The 25,610-nt window shown below is 40.7% G+C and overlaps 1 protein-coding gene across 7 annotated transcripts in view; it reads right to left on the reverse strand.

Annotated features, from left to right (window-relative positions):
* Window positions 1-1,657: 1,657 nt before the first annotated feature.
* The window catches only part of KIF26A (kinesin family member 26A), a 130,754-nt gene continuing 106,801 nt past the window's right edge, over window positions 1,658-25,610 (reverse strand). For 3 of the 7 annotated variants that reach the window (XM_039538433.1, XM_039538434.1, XM_039538432.1), the window contains exons 5-15: window positions 18,642-18,851; window positions 16,386-16,479; window positions 15,647-15,909; window positions 15,224-15,407; window positions 14,743-14,902; window positions 12,301-12,463; window positions 8,302-11,689; window positions 4,670-4,860; window positions 4,173-4,193; window positions 3,670-3,820; window positions 1,661-3,024 (exon numbers count right to left, since the gene is read on the reverse strand). In XM_039538433.1, the coding sequence (XP_039394367.1) occupies window positions 2,846-3,024; window positions 3,670-3,820; window positions 4,173-4,193; window positions 4,670-4,860; window positions 8,302-11,689; window positions 12,301-12,463; window positions 14,743-14,902; window positions 15,224-15,407; window positions 15,647-15,909; window positions 16,386-16,479; window positions 18,642-18,851 (5,004 nt within the window). In that variant the 3' untranslated portion in view covers window positions 1,661-2,845. Of the gene's footprint in view, window positions 3,025-3,669; window positions 3,821-4,172; window positions 4,194-4,669; window positions 4,861-8,301; window positions 11,690-12,300; window positions 12,464-14,742; window positions 14,903-15,223; window positions 15,408-15,646; window positions 15,910-16,385; window positions 16,480-18,641; window positions 18,852-25,610 lie in introns of all 7 variants that reach the window. The other 4 variants (XM_039538427.1, XM_039538430.1, XM_039538428.1 and 1 more) reach the window with 3 other exon arrangements.

Genomic DNA, 25,610 nt, shown 5'->3' on the forward strand with positions numbered 1-25,610 from the left:
CTTCATACAGCAAGAACCCCAGGTTGTACTGCTGTCTGGCCAAGTATGCAGGAGTGCTAGAACAATTTGCACAGTGGAGATGCTGAGAATCACTGAACCAAACTGTAAACCCTGTATATAATGGAAACCACTTCAAACCAGGGGGTGTGGCTGCACCCCCCAGAACCCCCTAGTTTCAGCACCTATGCAAGTATGTGTTTTTCCTAAGAGATAGTTGACCTTGCTGACTCTATGCTGTCTTTTTTGTGGGTTTTTCATAGGTAAAGGTAATAATTGGAGATATACCAATCTCCTAGAACTGGAAGGGACCTTGAAAGGTCATAGAGTCCAGCCCCCTACCTTCACTAGCAGGACCAATTTTTGCCCCAGATCCCTAAGTGGCCCCCTCAAGGATTGAACTCACAATCCTGGTTTTAGCAGGTCAATGTTCAAACCACTGAGCTATCCCTCCCCACTTCATAGGAGGGATCAATTTATTTAATTGATAAATAGGCTTGTGTGTAATGATTCTGTAATCCAAGCTATTCATCTTTTGAATAACTGCTACTCCTATAACTGTTTCAAAAGAATTGTAAAAATAATATGAATTTATAGCCCCATCCTGCATCCACTGAAATCAACAGGCGCTGGATCAGACAGAACACTTAGTTACAACACTGCCACTTCTAGACCAATCTCTCTTCTCAGAGTCCAGGACTCTATACATCTAACTTGCATTGGCTATTTAGAACATTGTCTGCAGGAGCATGGGGCACAGTTCCATTTTGCAATAGCTTTGCACCAGAATCCAGGCAGACCTGGTCCACTGCCTGGAAAAAGAGCTAACACAGCAATAGAGGAACACAGAAACTAGGTCCCTACATTTCTGTCTATATTTTGTGCACCACCAAATATGATTCAATGTGCAATAAATAAAAATGAGCTGGACTGTACCATTTCCATGGTCAATTCAAGGGGAAAGAGGGAAGGAACACCATGAGGTTACCCTTTGTAGAATTTCTTGCAAACTCTACCATCTGCAGGATAAGGAATCCCACCCAGATATCCAAACCTCCCCGATCCCCTGCAATTTGCTGGAGGGTCTGGATTACCTGTGACTTTTCTCCAGCTCACATTGCCAGAGCTTCCTTCCCCTGAAGAAACTCTGCCTTTAATGAGGGGGAAGAGTGTATGTTAACTTCCTTGCAAATTCCCTGCTAATTAGTTGGAGGGAGGGAGCAGTGGGACAATGCACAGCCTCAGGGATACTGGGCTAGTGCCATGGAGACAACTGAACCCAACTCCCATGTGGAGATGGATCAAGCCCAATAAACTGTAAATCACCTTGGGTGGGAGTCTTCCCATTGGGTGAAATCCCGACTCCACTGAAGTCAAAATGTTTTAAATAATAATATTTAACAAAACTAAACTTGGATTCAGGAGACCTGAGTCCAATTCTCAGCATAGCCACAGATTTCCTGTATGACCTGGGGAAAGACATGCATCATTAGGTACCTAAATACCTCTTAAAAATCTAACACACACATATATATGCCTTGCACTCCTAACATTGTATTGCAGCATAGAGAAAATCATGTATATAATAAGAAGCAATGTTAACAATAGATGTATCTTTTATTCACAGATAAAAGCTGAAGCAAGCTGTTATAATACACATTTGTACAAAGGATTTGAAAAAACCCATAAAAAGCAAGATGATCAGAAAATATGATTCATTATGAAATGTGATATTACATACACTATTAAACCTTTTCAAAAGTATTCGTTTGGCAACAAATTTATCAATAGTTTCCACACTTAGGTGGTCTCCTTCAAAAAAGCACAAATCTCATGCAGCATGTATAAACTTGATCCTGAGGGTTTGCCTTCCTTAGAAAAACTGTAAAAAGATATACTATTTGTCTTAAAAGTTCATAATGCAAAAACCTTTATTTATAGTCAAAACTATATAAAAATATGGACCTAACTTAAAATTTACAAAAACTTTTTTTTTTTGCTTGTTTTATGGTTTTGGTAATAAACATAATTCTCAGTTCCTGTAGTCAGAGAAAAACAAACCACAATGCCCTTTCTAGACTTCCTCGAGTTCGGTAACAACTCTAAAAAGATCGGATCCATGAAAAAGGAGGTTAGTAACCAAGGAAGTAGTTAAGCAGTTTATATATATAAAAATGGAACCCAAACATTTATTTTGATCTGAAAAAGGAATAATACAAAAACAGAACGTAAAACAATCATCTTGAAATTCCATAATACACTTTTTCAATAGGTAAATGTTCATAAAAATATCTTGAATCCTAACCAAGAAAACAATTATAATACAATTTTAGTTCTGCTACATAAAACAGCTTTTCTATTAAACAAGAAGGCAAGTTCAGGTATGAAAACATAATTTACTTATTGCTTGTGCTACAATGTTGGGTTTTTTTACATATAGTCATAAATACACTATACAGTATAAAATATTTTATAGGAATACATTTTGTGGTCTGCTTAGGTTTGCTGGCTTTAATTCTAGCACCAAATACAAAAATGAAAATCAAATAAATTTTAAAGGCACTTTCATTGTTTTCTGTTTGTTTTTTAAAATCTTGGTTTGTACTAGATTTTTCTGCTTTTCTCTGTTAGAAACAACGTTTATTTCTATTTTTAATCTTTGTACAGTTCAGGTCACGTAGAGGCACCATAATGATTTATAAACATTCCAATTCCTCATCTCTATCAGTCTCTACAACATTCACTGTGGCTTTAAGTCTTCACATTTCCACTTTCACTTCCGAATCCTTTTTCTTCTTCATGTTGGACAGTTTGGCTCCACTTCCCAAAGTCCCTTGAAAAAACACCTTCAAACTTCCACTTCTCGAACTCCATCTTGCGCATCGGATATCATGCCGATATCAAAACAAGTCACTATCATGACATGTGATTTGCACAGATTAACACACTGCTCTAGTTCCTCTGTCACTTGTTCCAGTGCCTCCAGATACTCCTGAGACTCCTTATCAAGGTGAGGGTCAACCTCAACTGTTAGCAATAAAACAAAATGTTTATATGAGAAACTGTCTACAGTAAAATATTATTTCAGATGCATAATTGAACATCTTCAGTCAGCAATAATTGGTGTCATCATGTAAGAAACAAAGTCCTTGTGTAAAAGCCTGTCCCTGTTCAGCTCAAGTGACTTTTGCCATTAGCTTCACTAGAGTCAGAAGTCCAGCCCTAGGCTCTAATCTAGCAACGAATATAAGCATATGTTTAAGTGCTTTTCTGGAATAAGGCTCTGATTTCAACACCTCAGTTTCCCATCTGCAAAATGAGGGCAATAGTACTTATTCCCTGGTATAAAATACCTCTATGGCTATAAAGCACTATATAAAGTATTTATTATTATTATTATTATTTCAGTCTTTGTATAGTTTTGCCTCTCTTCTGATTGGACTGCTTTGATAGTTTCTGAATTCTACTCACAGTATCCCAATATTGCAAAGCAATCCCATACCGTACCAAACTTCATTGCTGCGCAAAGTTCTTTAAGGCCCCAATTCAGCTAGCATTTTAAGCACATGCTTAAAGTCAAATGAGTTAAAATTACTCATTACTGAAAGTTAAGCATGTGCATAAATTCCTTGCTGAATCTGGGCATCACAGTGACTGTGGCAAAATACTTACACTCTTCTTTCCACTTATTTGGATCCATCATCAATCTGCACTTTGTCTCTTCCAACTCTTCCTTCAGACATTCATGCTTTGCCTTCACTTCTCTAATCCGCTGATGGCGCCTTTCTAAAATCTTCAGCTTGGTATTGAAATACATCAGACCCTTGAAAAGCACAGAAAGACCACTTCATGGCCTGGCCTCTGTCAGCGCCACCCAAACCCTACCCACCTCATTACACTGTAACATTTAACAGGGTTTTTTTCTCTTCGCTTGAAGTGTGCATTAATGGATTCTAATCTACAGAAACAGCATGCCGCAATCAGTTAAGCATTTATTGCACTTTTCTGAATTAACATACATCTCTAATATACTCTGAAATTGCTACTGTTTGTAGAGAAATTATTTTCTCCACTAGTGCAAATAATAAACACAGTCTAATAATGTTAAATGAAACTCTGAACTCTTTAAGAACATTAAGACATAGGAATTTGTAGTTACATAAAAGCATTCTTACCTTTTCAACATCCTGGAAAGGCTATTTTGGAAAAAATTGGGGAAAAAAAGGCATCAGAAGACTACAGAACTCTGGTCTCCAAAATAGAATTAAGTGAATTGTTTTCCAATTACAAGTAAATTAAACTCGCAATATCCCTGATTTAATAGAATTCTAACCAGGATACTTTATGTCATTTACATAAAGAGTTAATGACCCCGTAGTAGAGAGAGGTTGTAAAGTTTCATCAGGCAGGCTAAGATTATAAAGTCTTCTCGTAATGTATTCATTGGTATTCTCCGTTCATGCCATCAGTCATGTTGAACACAATTAATTGTAGACAGTAATTATTTTCATTTTCTACGTTAAGGGCACCCCAACATATGAATTGTAAAATTAATAATTATAGTGCTTTAATTGCAATCAATTTCCTGAATGCCAAACTAGCATTCAAGCAGTGATTCTGCCTGTATATTGTAATTTAAGTTGTCTGGAGTTGTTGTAAAATATGTACTGACCTCAGTTTCCTCTTGTCTGTGTCGCTGCAATCGTTCCACATCATCAATCTCATAAACTTTAATTTCAAATGGCTCTTTTAAAGTGCCCGGCAAAGGTGGTAGATCAACCCACTGGCCAGTGACACTGGGCTTTCTTCCTAGGGACGTAGCATCAGGCAATGGAGCAGGAATCAGTCTACGACGCTGGAGACCTTAAATAAATTTTTTAAGAAGTATTTTGCATCACATGGGACGTTATGCATCCAAAACCTAGGAGTACTAGTATATTGCAAAATATGACGCAACAAAGAAAATATATAGGTTTTCAGGATACTTTGGGGGAAATGCTTTTTGTATCCTTTTCTTTTAATAAAATAATGTAAGGCAGTTAGGCCAGATCTTTGAAGGTATTAGGTACATAACTGCAATCTGAAATCAATGGGAGTTAGGCATCTAAATAGCTTTAAGGATCTGTTTTCATGGGCTTTGGCAGGCTCCTTGTTTGTTTGATGGTGGTAAACAGCAGTAGTAGCTCTTCCAAGGGCCATCTAAGCATTAGTTCCTTATGCCAGCCTTCCCAAAAAATTTTGCCCCACTTTCATGAGTGAGTACACTTCTTTTTGGTGAGGAAGTACGATCTCATTCATTTCTTCACTCTGGCAAAAGTAGTCAAATAGGTTATGTGATGTGGCTGATAGCCTGTCAGAATCCTCAAACGTTATTTGTTCTATGCCTAGGTTAATTCCAAGCAAGACTTGTTCAGATGAGGTTCTCCACTTCATTTTACAGAACCACCCTCTCACTCCATTGCATAACCCACCTCCCCTTTGTCTTCTACCATAACACCAGCCGACTGGCACATGGCCACCTCTAAACTCAGCATCCAAGCTGCAAGATGCTGTGGGGTTATTTCAGTGGGAGTTGAAGGCTTCTGGCACTTAGGGCAGCAACTAGGTACGCGACAACCTTAATTCTCCTCTTTTGTGTTCAAGCACATCACTTCCACAATGCAACAGAGCTGCAAAGGCCTGGGAACCAGGAAATTCACTTGCCACTTAACAAGGGTCTCCCAAATTAAGAACAAGCAACACTGTTACCAAGATGCATCAGGGCAAAAGTTTCACAAGGCAGAGACTGGCTTGCACCCATAAAAAATGGTGCTGGTATTTGCCCATACAAAGCTGAGTGCATTGGTGCAGGCATTTTTTACAGTCGTGTGTCACCCTCTACTTTTTGAAAGACTAGTTCTTAGTGATGCATCTGTCATTAACCAACAAGTGTACAAGGTATGTTCAGGCAACACTGAAGCCAGTGGCACCGATCCCCAGATCACTGGAGACAATGACACCCAAACAAGTTGAAATGTAAGAATGATATTACAGCTTGTGCTCTTTGTCGCTTTGTCATGGGCAGAATGAGCAGCTCCATGCTTGCTGACTCAGAGCTCAGTGGGAGAAATGTACATTACCCTCTAGTGACTCCCTTTTAATGGAAGTACAGAGGAACACTGGACTCCCTGAAAGGAGTTGCTTCCAAAACTTTCCCATCATAGGGTGGAATCTTTGAGGGAGAAGTGAAGTAAAATTCTCCTCAGTGTCTGGAGTCTCCTGGGGGAAAACCAGAGGTGTGGCATCTTATCATTATTGCCTCTGTTCTTGTGGCCGCAGCTGAGTGCATCAGGGAGGCAACACTGCACTGCTGCTTAGAAGAGTTTGACTGAGGCCCTCTCCAAACCTGGGTCTCCTACATCGGAGTCAAGTGCCATGACATCAGGTCAGTTGCTTTATAAACTTTACGAATGGTCAATAACAGAGGTAAAAGCTCACGAGGCCTCATTGAAAGTGAGATATATGCTGTATGTGCTTAAGGAGTTATCTGGTATAAATATTCTTAATAAACGAATCCTTGCAAATATGGGACCGCCAGGCGGCTGGGCCACATTAATTTAATCTATTCTGGGTATGTAATCAACTGGGCATCCTTTCCACAACCTCAAGTTATTCAGTCTGACTGTGTCACAGCTACAGGCCTGATCCTCCCCATCAACTAAAACCCCAATCCTGCAACCGCCTTCCAGCAGATGAAACCCCTCTGAAGCCAATAAACAGATGCAGTCAATCACATACACAAAGCAGATTAACTTCATGGTACCTAGTGGTCCCAATCTGAAGTCATTGGGGCTCCATGTGGACACAGGGGGCCACTTACATGGAAGGGGTTGCAGGATTAAGAACTAGGCTTCCATTGGCTTTGATGGTAGGATCAGTTCCCAGGATGAGTTTCCCTAGCACTGCTTTCCTAAGAGCTTAAATCCAGCAGAAGCAAGTCTCAAATCCACTTTGACAGTTTAGTATTAAGTTACCCGGAGAAGATGGTTAACATTTCCTATTGAATACTTAGGCCAATAATGGGTCTATCAAACCTTTCTTGTTTGTACGATACTGAATAAAACTCCTATGAAGTCCCACTTCATATATAAAATATATTAGTGTGGCAGAGTATGACGCATTCAAAAAGTAAGGTATAATTTATCAACGAAGACAATTTCAGCTGAAAAAGAAATAATTTGTCATTTTTAAATTCCTTATAAGCATTTCCTGGGGCAAAAACAAATACAAATCCATCAGCAAGTTATGCCTTCTCAATACATGTGCAACTTTACACAGCTGTTAATATTGATTGGTTGATGTGCTATGAAAAGAGAACTGCTGCAAGTGTTGCACAAGGTCTCTGAACTGATTTATTGCCAGAAAGCACCATAACATATACATCAGTTTAACTCATTTAGTTGTGCTGGCACAAGTGAATATCATGTGCACCTACAGAGATTGCAATAATTACACCTTTCCAATTGAAGTGTCAGATTCAGCAAGCTCATGCTCAGAGGAGTATTTCCTACCCTACTCCCACACATAGTCCTACTAGAAGTTAAAGGTTGCAGGAGCAGCCTTTCAGTCAGTAGCTATCATTGTATGAATTGCAGTGAACCTCCAATAACGACCACAGTATTTCTGGCTGGAATAGTAAAAACTATTTCCAAAACTCGGACATTAGAAGCGTGATTCTGAAGCTGTTACTCTCAACTTGCATCCGACGAAGTGGGTATTCACCCACGAAAGCTCATGCTGCTAAACGTCTGTTAGTCTATAAGGTGCCACAGGATTCTTTGCTACTCTCATTCAGTAGCACTTACCCACACAAGCAGCATCAATGAAGCCAACAAGTAAATGCCACTGAAGATCAATAAGGGTGGTAGAATTTAGCCCTTGTTAAATAGCCAATCACTTTGGTTTTGTGGTGGATTTAGAAGATTTAGGACAAACGTAAGTGAATGGAAGTCACACCTCTCTGAACAAAAACAGAAGACTAAGCAGTGTATCTCTTTCATAGTTTAGCTTTAAAACTTGATTTAAAAACTACAAAGCCTATAATTTTGTAATGAATTAACAGCATTAATCTACAATGTAGTGCCTCTTTTATCCATATAGATATAGATATCTTCAACGTGGCTAGGCCTCTAAATTCAAACTAAGTGACCTACCAGTTTACTTAAGAACCACAATAAAAACTCAGCATCCTAAAATATGAGGAACATATTAATGAATTTCTAAGATGGGTTGAAAATGCAAGCCTGAGTCACATTAATTTTTTACCTGTCGATCTTTTCTTAGGGGACTTCAAACTCCTCATGCGTCCTGGTGATGACATTCCGCTTTCACTCATTGAGTCATGTGCGGAAGACGCACTGCCTGTTGCTTCACTATCACGAATCATGCTTTCGTAGCCACTGCTGCCACCACTGTGGTAAAAAAGAGCTGTCCTTCCCATTGCTGGTGGCAGTTCTCCACTTAAAACACTACTATTATCACTGCCATGCCCACTGCTATACCGCTGAGGCCTCCGGGGCGCAGTTATCTTGCTATATGGAGATGGCAACACTGGAATTTGTGATTTTTCATCGCTGAGATTAATACCACTGTCATTCCCACTATCAGAGTCTGTGGAGCCTCTGAAATGCCCCATTTTGACAGAACTGCCAGATACCAGTTCATTAACCCGACTGTTGGCTGCCCTAATTGCTTGCTTTGTCCCCATAATAGTTCCTCTGCCAGGTTTGTTGTTGACACCTTGCACAGATCGGGGGGTTGTTTTCCCACTTGGAGGGATGCTAGAGCTTTTTCCAATAGACTGAGTCAGTGATTTGACAGAGGAGCTAAGTGACTTTGACCCATTGGTAGAAAGGCTGCGGCTTTTGTTTCCATTTGCTTGAGCCTTCTGGTTAGTTGTACTTTTTGCCTGGCTGTTTTTACAGGGTAAAGGTGCAGTATGAGATGGTGGTGAAGTCACATTAGAAGCTACAGGGGGAACTCCCAGCCGCGGGACCGATCGTCCCGTTCTACCATTGTTGATGCTAGCGTTGCCATTTTCCCTAGTTGTGTTTGCTTTGGAGCCAACTGATGTCAGACTATCACACCTTTCCAGAGACATGTGACTCCCATATCGATGAACAGCTTCACTTTTACATGCCTTAGTCTTTAAACTTGAAGTCATCTTCGGCAAAGAATGGTCCCCCTTGAGGCTTGTTTTACAGCTGGTACTTTCACTAACCCAAGATCCAGCTTTTGATCGCAATTCTGCCTCTTCCTCAGCTTTTGGTGCGGCAACTCTAGGACAGTCCAGGCCTGCAGCTTTGCCTCCGCTATTTGTGACCACCACATTTTTCTGTTCTAGGCTTGATTTACGTACAGGAGGTGTTGGAGGTGTGGTCCCGTTTGGCCTAGGTAGCATGCTTGACTTTTGTGGCAGAGTCTTCTTTCCCAGGGATGTTTTCAGGCTGCCAACAGCAAAGGCAGCTTCAGAACTTCCCCTAGTCACACCTTCTGATGGAGCACTATTACTGTGTGCTACTGGCATCACACCCAGCGTGGTGGCTCCTCTCTTAAGCTGTGGCATTTTCATTGCTGCTTCAGATTTTTTAGTGGCTTCATTGGAAGATTTGCAAGCCATTTCACAACCATCTACAACCCTCTGAGAGCATGCGAGCATAGTCTGCGACTTAGTTGGCTTGGTTGCACTGCTGAAGTATTGGGCAGCTTTTGTTGGCTGCTTATCAGTACCAAATGTGTGAGATTTTGGAGACAGCAGAGATTCTGCAGCTTTCGCTTCCAAGTGATTATCCGTGCGCACCAGCCAGGGATCTTCAAACATACTGTGTGGATTCTGCTGTTCCCTGTAGCTTACAATGGCATTATTGTGGTTTGGAGATGAGGTAGTTTTTGTTTTCCTAGGAAGACTAGAATGTATTGTTTCTATCACCGGTGTACCTCGAGAGTTGCTAGATTTAACTTTTACGGGCTGACCAGCTACACAAAAAGCACTTTTCATCTGAGATGCTTTGGTTAATTCAGAGGTTTGGGGGCTTTTGTTGATGCTTGAAGACATTTTGCTAGAATTTATACTCTCAGTTTCCAGCTCTGAGAAACAAAATCCACTGTCATTCAGGGAGCTTTTCAATGGGGTGGTTACATTGGGCAAATCCAAGTTGAAAGGTTCCTTGGACTTATTACAGCTGTAAGATGACTGGGCAACAAAACTGTCACTGGACTGGACTCCATCACTTTCAATTGTACAAATGCTCACTTCACTAAGCCAAGAACTGATGGAGGAACGTCTGCTGCTGGAAAACGGATCCTCGGCAAAGGGCAAAACAATATCAATATTTACACCAGTAGAGCTTGCCTGTGAGGTATAAGCATCAAACTCATCATTTATACTGCTAATAATACTAACCGGCCTGGAACCTGATGCAAGAGCCTGAAGGGAGCAGTCGCTGTTGAAGCTAATGATACTGGCAGGCCTTCCATTATCTAAAATTCCACTGATGGATAGTTCCTCTACCACTGTAAAAACAAGCTCATCCTCTCCATTCAGCTCCACAGGCTGCTGCAAAGTCACTGTGGTGGTCAGTATATCCCGGTCAAAACATTTACCTTTGAACGCAGAGTGGAAACTATGTACCTCGATAGCGCCAGATTGATTCTGGGTGTTACTGCCAACTAGAAATGTGCTTCCTACCAAGTTGTGCTCAGGTTTGCTAGCCATTTGCTTACTCATTCCCACAGGAGGAGTCCGGATTGCACTGCTATTGTCCAACTCTGAACATGCTTCTTTGGACTTGAGGGTCTGATCTTTCTGTTGTGGGGGCGTGGGTGCAGGGCTTGGCAAAGGTCTCTTCACATACGAGGACTTTTCTTTCACTACAGGTTCAGCTGTGGCCTTACTCTGCTCTTGACTCCTAGTAGGGTTATATTTTGATGATTTCAGTGAATCTGTGATTGTCTCTCTCTCTTTCTCGCCATCTGAGGCTGAGCCCAGTTTTTTGCCTTCAGCTTTGGTTTGTGGTTTGGAATGTTCCGCTTTGAAGTGAAGGGCGTTCTTGTCATGACAACTGCCCCCCCTTTGCACAGCAGCCTGGAAATGAAGATTATGTCCTTTTTTTGGAGACACTGTTTCCTGTGGAACAGGTTTTTTATACCCTCCAGATGGAGAAGATGGCTTTTCATTTACCAGTTTAGACTGCACATTTTCTATCACTGTCGCTGGACTACAATTTGATGCAACAGGTGTTTCTCCACAAGCAAATTTTATAGGTTCCTCACTTCCATCAATGAATTCTAACCTTTCTTGCAATTCAGCAAAAGTGTTGCACTTAAAATGGTCCTTGTCGGAACTTCTAGCAATAGCAAAGTTGTCCTTGCTTCTCTTTTTGTTAAGGGAAGGAATTATGGGAACAAACTCTGGAGGCCCTTCATTATCTGTTAGTTCCCTGTCAGACAAAGCTGCACCATTGGGACCAACATAGATGACGGTGTCACAAGATTGTTCACTACTGGAGGAATAATCAGGATCACTAGAAATACTCAGTACAGGAAGATCAGGGTCAAGTGCTACAGTTCTTGGGTGAAAGGGTCTCAAGTGAGGTGGTCTTCGCACATGGCCTTCTTCACATGAACTTTCTCCTCCAGAGGAGCTGGATGCATACTATTAATTATAAAAAAAGAAAATCTTGATTAATATTAAATATATTTATAATAAGAGAGGAAATCTAAGGGTCATTATAGACTCTGCTCTGCTTTCACCATCAACCACAATTGTGTCTAGTGGAAAACCTTTACAATATGAAGTTAAAGAACAAAACTTATCTATGTAAATTTTAAACATGATATGATTGTTATATTAATCAGTTTACCACAGGTAAGTTTCATAACATCAAAATATTATGTTGTCTTTCAATCTTAGCATTTTACATTCTTTCCTTATTTTTTTTTAATTAAAACAAGTTGAACCTTTTGCAATAGCCCCACATAAAATCAAAGGAATTTTTGCAATAATCCCCCATAAAATCAAAGGAATATTGATCTATTGTGTGTATGTGCATGTGCGTTTGCATAAAATTAAAACATAAATGTTTCAGGACTAATAATCAAGTGGAATAACAATAGCTTTGGGCCAACACGTTTGTCAAATTTCTCTACCAAGCTTTGATGCATTTTGTATTAGTCCTCATTGTTTAGAAGTCCCACATTCCCCCACCAAGGGGTTCAGAGAATTCATTTTCAATTAAATTAATTGCAGCTTGCTTGTACACCAACCTTGGATTTCTTCTTTCTCATTCGGTGGATTCGTGATGCAAGCTGAATTGTCGTGAGAGTTTCTGCATAATTTGCTGGGGAGTCAGAAATATGAGCAATCATGGTTGTTCTACAGTTGATGTTCCCCAATGATTCTCTCAGCAACATAGTCAACTTGTTGTCCCTATGTAATAAATAATAATAATAATAAGATGGTTTAAAAGAATTCTAGTTCCTTTTGCAGACTTTTCTAAAACACCAAGTATTATGGTTTCATTTTTATAGTGTACATGTATGTATGGTATAGGTAGATCTGAAATATACATGATCTGTACATATACATATTTAAAACATGTCTAAGTGTATATACACAGAGATACCAAATTTATTCCTCTACCTGCATATTTTTAGATGTGTAAATTCTTTGTTAATTTGGGCAAATCCAGGAACTATTCACTTTACTAGCAGTTCATCATGATACTTTGTATTACCCAAACAGCTTACAAGCACTACCTTTTTATCTCATTAGAGCTAATCTCTGGTACTTTGAATGCACCATCACCATGGTACCTAACCTACAGGTGAACAGTTAATGTAACAAGAAGTAAAATAACTTTATATTACTGAACAGACACAGTCAAGAATACCCTGACAAATATATTATTAAGCATCAAAGATATTTTTAAGCCCGTCCCACCTAATTCCTTCTCTGCCATTTTAAAAGAGACCATGACCTGGGCATTCTGACCCAGAACGTGATGCAAAGGAACCTTCCTATCCTCCTGGTGTGCACAGAGGAGGGAGCCCATACACCAGATCCACAATTTGAAGCATGGAGAAGAAAGAGTTCCACAAAGCTTCTCCTTAGTAAGTGACAATACAGCCGTCCATTGGACATTACACAGCCTGATGCAGCAGTGCACTGGATGTTCCGTTATTCAAGGGGAGAAAAGAGATGCCTTGAATGCTCACCTACTTGAAAAGTCTGATTACCCGAACACTCAAACATGCTTTATAGCCCTATCTGTGGCTATCCGATGTGGATATAAGCGCACATATACCATAATATGCACAACTTTTTGGGTGGATACAGCTATAATCACAATGCTCATACACGGAAGTAATTATGACATTTGCTATAGTTCTTCTGTGTGGCATAGGTGAAGATTTAGGGCCAGATCCTGGCTTCCATTCTGCCCACTCTGCTCTGGCAGCACAAATCCGGTGGAAAATTAGCTTAACTGGCTGTCCAAGGATTTCCCTGGGAAAGGGGAATCACCAGGTGGTATATGGTCAACGTGGTCTTCAGCCATAGCCAGTGCAGTTGAGGAGTCATTATGCATGCCACAGTTGCCAGAAAAGCTACTTAGGGGCTGTATGCAACTGGCACAACTTAGAACACTCCTGAGGCTGCTATAGGTTGCTCCTCAGAACTGGCCTGGCACCTGGTGGCCTGTGTCAGGGAGTCATCTTTATGTCTTTGCTCACTGAACTGGGCTAGGTGGCAAAGGGCTTGGTCCTGAGGATCTGGCCATTCACTATTCTAGTCCATTCACTCAGCTAGCAACTGGCCTAAGGAAAACACCTGCTTTCACCTAATACAAAATGAAAGAGCACCTGCTTCATATTCCGCACTGGATAAATATGTGAAATGACATGAGAAATAAATGAGGCACTAACTTACAACTCATCTTAGCAAGCAGCAATTAAACTCTGGTACAAAAGGCCAAATTCTACCAGTGATGTCTGTGGCAGGGATGTCCTCTTTAGACCGGGCCCCCTGCACATATGAATGTATTCCCTCGCCATGACAGTACCACCAGACACACACTATAAAGCACAACTCAGTGCTCACTTTTGTCAAGTTACCATTCTCTTTTCCACACAGGAACAGAGTATGGTCCTAAATTTATTTAAACACAGAGTTTTTATTGGAAACATAGATATGTGCAACCTGCTGAACGGGGCAGATTATTTATAGCACTAATGATACGATCCTCACCATTCTGTTACATGTACAGTAAAGCTGGTTGATGTTTCTTGAAATTTCAACAAGACTTCTAAATTTGAAAAAAACAAAAAAACCAGGGAAATAAAATGTCCCCCGGTTTTCAACAAGCTGGCCAAAATTTTTCAAAGTTTCAACATTTCAGAAAAAAAGAAAAATATATCTGCGACTTTTTCAAACTGGACACGTACCCTTCATCCAACTTAGGTATATGCCACAATGCATATGATTTTTCAGACCACTGTGCATACCAACAACACATTTGGGACTCTAAAATGTATTACATGAACATAAATGTCATAAACACTGCACTGGAGGCCAGATATATGTTGCCATATATGTGACAGGCAAACTTCCATTCACATGAGTGCAATAAACTATATCAAGGGCCTGCTAATCTATTTGCAAGATAAAACTAGCTATATTTAAGGCAATGTACACAGTAATTTACTTACTTGTATGGTACATGTTTAGCACCATTAATTAAGGCCAAAATTACATTGCCCAGGGCAGACAGAGACAGGCACAGGGAACCTCCCCCATCTCGGCTCTTGCTCAGCACTTTTTCACAGCTTCCTAGATCAATGAGATGCAAACGGCTCCGTCCTCCGGACACTAAAACAACAAGGACAACAACATTTATACACACATTCACCTGAGCAAAAGGACTCTCACCAGATTAGCTATGCAGAATTTATTCAAATGACAGAAATAATGAATGCAGCATGGGGTAATGCCTGAATTAAATATTAATGGGGCTACATGTGAATTGAACAAAGGAGATATTAGCCACATCTACCACAGTTTGTGTCGGTTCTCAACTGCTTGGGGGGGAGGCTTCTTTTTTAGTATACTGCACATTATTTTTAATCTAAATTTAAAACTATTAATTTAAAACTAAATGAATAAATCCAATTTGGAAGTGACTGATCTTACTTCCTCCTTTGCCACTCTTCTCCATGCGATACTGGTAAATGTGAAGAGTGAAGAGCATATGTGAATTCCTCCTGTCTTCTTCATCGCACTCGGGTTTACTGGTACTTCTGGCAGCAATTGCAGCATCAAGGAAAAAGGCAGCTTTCTCTGCTGTCGGAGCCCTAAGCTCACTTTGGTTTTGAAGCTTGAATATAAACAAGAAAATGGCTAATTAAGGCAGGGGTGAATGTTTTTTGCTGATCATACTAAGTCTCTAGGGCGATAAGAGAAACAAATATGTACACCATGGGAGTGGGGATTATATATTAAAGACAATAAAATTTTTTACCATCTTAAAAATTGTCATCATCATTGTCAGATAAAAGGAAATAAAAAGCAGAGGAAAGTCAGCCTCAAAAGCCTATGTTGCGATATCCATTATACCTGGGTTCCACATATCGGATCCTCTCTCAAATAAACCCCTGGAGACTGACCATCCTGAAGGCTGCCAGTGGCTACTTCAGCTAACAAATCCTTAAGGTTTTCATCTTTGCCACTGATCTCCACGGCAGATACTCTAATAGAGAAACGAGTCCCAGTTTTTTCTTTGCGTTCATTGATTAACTTGAAGAGCCAAGAAATTGCACAGGGGATAATACCAAGGCTTTGTGTGGAGTTATCTTTGCCGATCATGGTATAAGATTTACCTATAAAGAAAAGGAAAATATAAACTTATCTTTCAAGCATAAAACAGTTTCTTCTCATGCAGCTACCAATTTACATTATATGCCATGTGCTGTACAGATAGCTGGGGATAACAAATGCAAAAATGATTTGTATGTATTTAATTATTAATCAGGTAGTATTTATTCAATTAATTTTGCCATTTTTGTAACTCAAACCCAAAGCAAATTAATTTTTAAAAGTATCTCTGATCTTTTGCTTTTCATCATAACATGCCTCTAAAAGCTTGTTCCTACATAAGCTAATCTGATGTTACATTTTACCTTTTCAAATTAGAATTTAAGATCCCACTGTAGAAATAAACCATGATAAGTTTGCAAAGCTAATTAAAAAGAAATTCTAATCTATTCATATACTCCAGATTTATTGTTCCAGAAGCTGACAGTATGTAATTACCAGACTGACATAGTAATTAACTGTAACGAATTTGGGAGCTCACCAAGCTTGACATGACCAAAGCAAAATATGCAACCATCTGCACCATTCACAACAGACTGGATTACTTCTGCTACTGTTCCAGAGCATACCTCAGCCTGAAAGGAAAATTGGAGACAAATAAGTTACACAATACACTCTTTACTTCTCTCCTATGTGAAAAGAATTATTCAATATTTCTGAAGCATAACACTTTTGCCCATTTTTATGGCATTTTTTCTCCTATTTTAGTAACTATGATCCATTCTTAAAAAATAAAAGCTGCTATAACAGTCTAAAATAGTTTCCTATTCTATTCTATCAATTCCCTTGGAATATCGATTCTATGACTAATGTAGCAATTGAACACTATCCAACCGAGCTTGCTGCTGGTATAATAGCTTAGCCAAGGTTTTTCAGTAATAGTAACCGCTTCAGTGAAATAAAGCTAGCCAAAGAGTGCTTGTAGAAATTAAAAAGCCATTCATACTGGAGAAAATGCACTGAAGATCCCTGAATAAGAATTTTTAAGTATCTGATTTTCATTTACTATGGAAACAATAATAAAATTGGTAAAGGGAATTCGCTAAATTCCCCAAGTGTACTAAAAACAGTTTATCGGTGTATATAAGGATTTGAAATATATGCCATGATTTATTAAATATAGCAGCTAATGGTATAAATATATAAGGCCATACACTAGTGAACAATGAACATGGATACATGCCAGTAAGTCAGCCCCTCGCAATGATACTGCAGATGGAAGTTGGCCACTCTGATTCTAGCCACCTTGAAACTGTGGAGAAATGCCACCTCAGAGGCCCTCCAAGAGAGTGTTGAAGAGTGTGGCCCAGAGATCACAGTGAAATCCTGTCCCGACTGAAGACAATGGGAGTTTTGCCATTGACTTCAGTCAGGCCAAAATGTTACCTCATCTCCTTTTTGTACTGCATGCGCAGCACCCAACCCATCAGCAGCTGCTGTGCACAACCACCTACACAGATTATTGCAACTCTCAGTACAAATAGACTATACAGGTCACTAGGATTGCACTACTGGTGCATTTGCAATTGCCCAGTGCATCTATTTGAGTGCGTAGTTACACCTTTTTCTCTGCACTTGCCAGACATTAGGACCACAATATGCATAGTCACTTATCCAATACTGGAGATAAAAAGGATTCATTCAAGTTGTAAAGTGACACTCTCAACATGAATTATTTGGAGTTTCATAAAACTGAATTTTCTCCTAGAGAACTATGTAAAGGTTGGGCTATGTCCAGATTTTTTTTTAATCCTTTGTTCTAAAGCTGCTATATGTGTTTTTTTCTGCTCCCATTGAGGTGGTCTTGACTATAACTTCACCAAACATATCCCCTTTCCCAGGGCCGGCTCCAGGGTTTTTGCCACCCTAAGCAGCAAAAAGAAAAAAAGGAAAAAAAAGCCGCGATCGCGATCTGTAGCTGTACTGCCGCCGCTTCAGTCTTCAGCCGCAATTCAGCGGCGGGTCCCTCACTCCCTCTCGGAGAGAAGGACCAGCCGCCGAATTGCCGCCGAAGACCCGGATGTGCCGCCCCTCACCGCTGGCCACCCCAAGCAGCTGCTTGGTGGGCTGGTGCCTGGAGCCGGCCCTGCCCTTTCATTCTGTCCACGTCTGCCTGCTGCCTGTTCAGTTTCAGCTCTACTGCTGTTATTGTGCATAAGCACAGGCCTTGCAGGGCCTGGAGAAGGGCATGCAGGATCAACAAAACAGTGAAACTGACTATTCAGGAAGTGATGGCAAATGTGAAACGTAAACCTGAAAAAGGAGAGAAAAATAAAACTCTTCTCTGCTCTCTTTCAATTATAGTAATCTTATGGGGTTAGTTGTAACCATTGTCCCAACTCAGCAAAGCACTAAACTTCAGGCACATGCTTAAATCTGACCCTAGGTAGCAAAATACTCATGTCAATGGAGTTGTACTCCTAATCTTATTGATTTAAAAGGGGGTTACAACATAGTTAAAAATGTAAATTTCAAGTCGACTGTGCCTTTAAGCAGCACTAAAAATACAGGGAAAATATTCATTCAGTAAATTTATCTCCCTGGACAGAGCTTCACTTCTGGGCTAAATTGAAACAGTGTGAGAGTTTACCCACTGTCTATTAATTACCATGTTTTCCAAGGAATTATACTAACTCGTTCAAACAAAATTCCCCAGAAGCAATAAGGAACTCTTACATGAATTAAAATGGTGTGCCCACGGGAAGAATTGTTAGAGTTATATGCTTATCTCCAGTACCTGAGAAGCATCCTCTGGGAATACTGCATCAAAGGCAAACATCTTTGGGACAGCAACAGTTCCTCTCCTGTGACCTAAGTTGGATGGTCCACTTGCAGATGGATCGTAAAGAGTGATTTGCTTTTTTCGTGGATCTACCTTTAGAAAAGACATGGATTCGGACGTGTCATGTGGTCCTTGAGAGGGACAAATTCTCACCATCACCTTCACCTGCAAATAGTTACAAGGAAAGTGACAGCTTTAGTTCCTACTTACAGCTAATGTAAATAATTGCATAGTATCCCACCCCACAAACTACTCCCTGCTCCCCAAACTTGTACATTTTTAACAGTTCTGTGACTCAGAATGACTTCTCCATATACTTAGGGTATGTCTCCACTACCCGCCGAATCGGCGGGTAGTGATCAATCTATCAGGGATCGATGTATCACGTCTCATTTAGACGCGATACATCAACTCCGGAACTCCACCAGGGCGAGAGGCAGAAGCAGAGTTTACGGGAGAGTGGCGGCTGTCGATCCCATGCCGCGAGGATGCGAAGTAAGTCAACCTAAGTCGGTCTAAGATACGTCAACTTCAGCTACGCTATTCTCGTAGCTGAAGTTGCGTATCTTAGATTGATTCCCACCCCCCACCCCCCACCCCCAGTGTAGACCAGGCCTTACAGCCAGATTTTCAGCACTGGCTTCCACTCTTGTGCCTGCAATGAATTTATTTTAAAAAAGAGTGCATTTTCACTTTATCATTTAGCTGTCTAATGATGGATCTCTTGACAAAGAGATCACGAAGAGGATACAGAAAGCTTCTCAGTCATTAGGAAAGCTACGTAACAAAGTCCCGAAATTCCACAACATAACCCTCTCAACAAAAATAAAACTTTATAATGCTTTTGTGCTCACACCTCTCCTCTACGGCTGTGAGACCTGGACACCATACAAATGGCATATCAAACAGCTAGAGGCCTTCCTATGTGGTGTCTGAGCGCCATTATGGGGATCTGCTGGCAGGACAAAATTACCAACCTGGAGGTTCTCCAAAAGTCAAATGCCATAAGCATCGAGGCCATGGTGATAAAAGCCCAACTACACTGGGTTGGACTCATCATTAGGATGCCTGAATATCGACTCCATAGAAAAATTTTCTATGGAGAATTGGCACAAGGACATTGGAATCCAAGCCACCCCAGAAAGCACTACAAGGACAGCATCAAAAACAGCACACACTTCGGTGCAATAAAACCAGATGATCTTGAGAAAGCTGCGTTAAATAGATCAGCATGGCAACACACAGCACTTGGAGCTTTTCAAGCCTTTGAAGAGGACAGAAATAATCGATTGTTAGCTGCAAGGGAAAAGCATCATACTACTGCTATAGTGACCAAGACAGTCACCAATTACTTTGTCTGCCCGATCTGCATGTGTGTCACGTTTGGACTTCAGAGTGACTCCAGAATCCATAAAAAGAGAGAGCATGAAAACATCATCGTCAAACCAACATACTACACACACACACACCCCTGATTTGCAGGCACAATCAATGCTCAAGGAAAAATTGTATCCACAGAAAAGAAGAATGTGGCAAGGTCCTTTTGTAAATCAGGACCTTAATGTTCACAGACTTTGTGACCTAATATACTAACAAATCCTTCCTGAACCACTGTTAGAATAAACCAAGAATGAAACAGGATGTTGTATGAAAGAAGTCCTGGGAGTTCTCACTTTCTCTCCTTCTAGCCACTGACATATCTTAAGTCCAATTCCTCCAACACAAAAAAGTGCTGTTGCTGTAACCCACATGGCCAGATGCCTTTCGCAGCTATAACTCATTGCTACGGTCTTCACTGGTGGCCGGAAGGGTTATTGTCGCACTACAGCTAGGACCACTTTTGAGCCAAAGGCATCAAAGGAAGGAAGGAAGGAAGGAAGGAAAAAGAAAAAAATTTCAAAGCTCCAAACCTTGAAACCAACCCACTAAAAGGGTATTTTCTAATGCTATAAATGCTCGGCTCCTATATGCAACATTCTACGGGTGGAGTGTATTTTTAGTCAAGACAACTCAGATACTTAGGCTGCAACGTTCGAAAGCAACTAAGGGAGTTAAGTGCCCAAATCTCATTGAACTTCAGTGGCAGCTGAACACCTAACTCCATTAGGCTCCGTGATAAGCCCAGTCTTAGTATGAAACACCAGGGTCCCAGTGTTCTGCTGCCCAGTGCCAGTCCAAAGTAGAAATGAAACTTTACCATTCTGCTCCGATGGTCTTTTACATGCCCTTTCAACAGGCATAAATGACTACACAAGATGCAGGGCAGCAGGCCCTAGATCTTCAGTGTGACACTGTCTAGCAGATTCAAACTTAGAGAAGTGACACGCTCCACCAGTGGGACTCTACGTACATTGTGTGACATGTTTAAATTATAAGCAGAATGGTAACGTTACGTCCTAATCCAAGTACAGGAAAATCTTGCCGTGTATGAGATACCACTGCTGGTCAGTGTTTAATTCTACACTAGGGAACAGATCCTGAACTGGTGTAAATTGTCATAATACCATTGAAGCCAATGGAGCTTGGACAATTTTCACCATCTGAGCATCTGTCCCCAGGTACCCAGTTGTACAATGGGTGTAAATCATGAGCCTGCTCCACTTCAAAACACCCACTGACAGTAGATAAAAACCAAACACTTCTCATTTTTATTATCCATACAGAGTCCAGATATAACAGTCTGTTAGCAACCATTCCACTATGAATCAAAGAGCCTAAATAGCTATCTAATCAACCATCCAAAATACATACCAAGCCAAATATAGCACACACTTGTAACCTGCTGATTTGACTCAAATATAACACCAGGACAGCTTTGAATGGTGGGTGGGAAAAGAAAGTCAAACTTGTGGAACTCTGACTGCGGATATTTCTAACGTTCGACAATTGTTTGTTGATTTTTAACCGTAACTTTGCATTTCCAGGCTTTCCAACACTAGTTTATTTACAACCATGGTGTTCTAATAATGTTGTTAACAAATTATGTCGATTTATAAAATTAGCATATGTTCTTTTGGTCTTTCTTTTTGTAGTTTTCGACTCTTATTATATTCATAGATTCATAGACTCTAGGACTGGAAGGGACCTCGAGAGGTCATCGAGTCCAGTCCCCTGCCCTCATGGCAGGACCAAATACTGTCTAGACCATCCCTGATAGACATTTATCTAACCTACTCTTAAATATCTCCAGAGATGGAGATTCCACAACCTCCCTAGGCAATTTATTCCAGTGTTTAACTACCCTGACAGTTAGGAACGTTTTCCTAATGTCCAACCTAAATCTCCCTTGCAATGTATTACATTTGTTCTGTGTAACAGCAGTTAACCCCAGCCCTTCCCCTTTCATTCAAAGAAAATAACAGCCAAAAAGAAAATGAACTGCCATTCCACTGTTATTTCAATTGATGCTGAAACAAAACATCAAGGGCCAGATTATGCCTTTAAGACACTCGTTTTGTGCTGGAGGCCGTCCAGAGCTTCAGTATGGATTGCAGCGCAGAAAGGCACCCAAGCAGTCCAATATGCAGGAGAACTGCGCAGGTTGTGCCATTATTTAGGATTGCAGTGCAAGGACAGGAGGGAGGAGGGATATAGCCTTGTCCCCTATGAGGTGTAGACAGGTAATCCAAGTCCATGGGATTAATGACAGACTTGGTTAGACACATCCCTAAGTATCCTGCTGAACTGGGGCCTGTGTCCTTATTAACTGTTGAGGCTAAGGTATTTTGGAGGTTGCGTTTAGGTGCCCTGCAGTTTAATTTTGCATAGCACAATCAGTTCAGAATGCTAAATTGCATGAGACACCCCTGTATACTTAAACGGGGTATTAATATCCATTTTTGGCATCACAGGAAATATTTTTCAAAAGTTAGCCCTGAAAACTTTCCCCTATTTCTCCAAAGGAATGAAGAGGTTTTTTTAAATAAAAAAAACAACCCACAACATCCTATTTTTCAAGTAAACATTACAGGAGGCTTCATGGAGGGGAATATTGCATCCTCCAAACACGTTAGCCCTGGTAAGTGGTCTCCTGATCTCAATGCTTTGCTTTCTTCTCTCTTTGGTATTGATCTGAATATGAAAAGACAGTCCTAGAAAATAAGCGAACCTTAAAATAAATGAAACAGCTGCTTCGAAAGGGAAAGTGCATTACAGGTGACAGCTTCAAGGCTGATTCCCCATAAAAGCTGCATGAAGCTAGCTTTGTGTGCTAGAGTGCTTCCCTCAACCTTGACATATCACCAAGATGTTCAGTAAATAACCTTCTTAATGAAAAAAAAAAAAAACCAAAACCAAAACCACCACACTTCAAAATCACTTGATTAAAATGAACTTTAAAATGTATGCTGTTTTCAAAATGCATCTATAAACTGTACTTTCCTTTCTCTCTTAGACCGATTATTAGATTATCACAGGAGGTGCTGGTATAAAAGGAAAATCGGTTTGCTCATGACCTCAGCTGCACGTTACTTCCAGTAGCAGCATGCTAGTCCCTAAACAAACAGAGTTTCACCCGCAGAAAAAGCTACTTGCATCAAGTCAGCCTTTCACGTCCATCTCTCTGGAGCCAGAGGATACTGAAATCTCTCACCATAATGGATCAGATTCTACGTCTATGTGGCCTCCGGGGTCATGTTCATTTTTAAAGTGAAAGTAAGCTTGCAAGAGAAATTGAGGGGGGAGGTGCCCTCTTTTTTAGTGTTTTGTCCAACAACTGGGTTTGTGTGTGTGCAGAAAACTATTGACTTCAGATTAACCACATTTTCCTATTCCCAGGTACATATGAATCCAAGTGACAACTAATGTGATTCAGCTATGCTTTACTCCAGCTATGCCTTAGCCATCACTGTTGAAAGACCATACACCTGAAAATGTAGGGTGAGACTCATGTGGGTGGGCCCATTAACGTCACTGAGGAGTAGAAGAGAATTTCTCATGTAAACACTCGCCAGCATGAGCAAGGACTGCAATAGTAATGGACCAGTCACGTGGGAGGCAGGGGTTCATGTGTAATCTTGGATGCGGGCATGTGTTTCTGGGAACATCACAGAACACTTTGCTGCTACATGTATCTTTCTCCATGTCCTCTAGTTTAGGACCCGCCTTGTGTGACAAGGTCCATATTCTCAGCTGCAAGGGTTATGCTATGATACAGATGTGGCTTAAGAAGGAAGAGGAATACAATATTAGAAACAAAGGAAAATAATGCTCTCCTGACTGCCTGGCATAGGAGTCCTCCAGCATCCCCACATTCAACTTCTCACAGACTGTTCCTCCTGAGACGCTGCTCCGGTATTCTTTGTGCCCATTTTCCTGGAGCTCAGATACTGCAGTGATAAGGGCCATGTAGAATAACAGGAGGCACAATGAGAATCAGCACAATGTTACATGGTTTCATATAACATCTCAGGCCCAGATTCAAGGGACTGAAGGTCAGGAGCAGGTTTATGTCAACCCACCTAGAGACCTGTGTGGTCATTCACAGGCATATTGCAACCCAGAGGTTCACAATTACTGGTCTACCTAAAGTACAATGCTTTATTGTGTAGGAATATGAGTTTATGACATGCAAGATCTAGGAGCACTAGAAAGGCAGCATACTCCTTGCTGAAAGGATTAAGTCCATTGAATCTCTCTTGTGTGACCCCCTCTGACTCTCCTGGGAACAGCATGCTGTGCTCTGGAGGGAGCCACTCCCAGTGGAAAGAGAGTCATCTAGATGTGAGGGAATGGGGTGGAGAGGATTAAAGAAAATAACACAGGAAGAAGGAGCTTGGCGGTCACAAAAAACACTTTGATCCATAACTAGGAGAGTGCATGATACCCCGACAACCCAAGTTCATTGCCTCAGAGCTAAACATGACATCATGAGGTCATAGACTGCCCAATCAATTGGAGTGAAGGAGAAATCCACGTTTCAGTACCTGAGGCCATCACCACCCAGAAAAGTAAAGCAAATGCATAAACAAACCAGAAGTTTGAAAGCAACTGCACAAATACAGCAATTTTTAACTAGGGAAAATGTGATGCACCATCTTTCAGCACAAGATACTTTCATAATTCATTAATCCCTTAGTCCATAAATGGGCAATCCTGGTTATGCACACTGATGGCTGAGCAAATGTAGAAATGGAGCAATCATACCTGCAATACAGTCAAATACATTTATTCACTTACAAAATTAAATATTTTCACAAGAGCGGTGATTTAATGCTACCTTGGGGCAGCAGTGACTTGCATACCAAACAAGTAGGTGAGTTAATTTAAAACTAACTAGAGTCAAGTGCACCAGCGTTCATTTCAGGCTTGGAATTACACCTTAGATGTACATGAGAGAGGCTATAATGGGGTTCTCTTCTAGCTATAAAGATATTAACTACCAGTAGCACACTGGATGGAATAGTAAAAATATGAGAGAGTCAGCGAGTCTAGAAGTGGGATAGAGGGAACAAGTAGGAAGGGAAGAAAGTTGATCTGAAAGAGAAAGGAGGAGACAAAAGGAGAGACAACAGCAGACAGAGAAAAAAAGCAGGAGAGACAAACACACAAGATAAGAAAGACAAGATATATTGGCTCCAGAATACTCATTTCAGGCCTCAGAAAGTGGCTCCAACAAGGAGAGAGAGAGCCAAGCCCCTGAGCAAAGATGAGGACAACAATAATAATGTGGGAATGCTAATTTATTCCCATAAAAAACTATTTTACACCCCTCCCTTGCAGTACTCACAATGACCACACAAACAGCAGACAAAGGTTCCTGCAGTTTCAGAGCCTACCCTATAGGAACACATAGAACAGTCTGTGATTTTGCCAACGTTATATTCCTTTAAATGAAGCATATGTTGACATTTTCACTCATATGGTAATGCTGCTGAGGTTTTAACGTTTCTAGTGGCTTCCTTTCTTTCTCTTTCTCCCTCTTTA

The sequence above is a fragment of the Mauremys reevesii genome, linkage group 4 (genome assembly GCF_016161935.1).
Source record: "Mauremys reevesii isolate NIE-2019 linkage group 4, ASM1616193v1, whole genome shotgun sequence".
In the NCBI taxonomy this organism is placed as follows: Eukaryota; Metazoa; Chordata; order Testudines; family Geoemydidae; genus Mauremys; species Mauremys reevesii.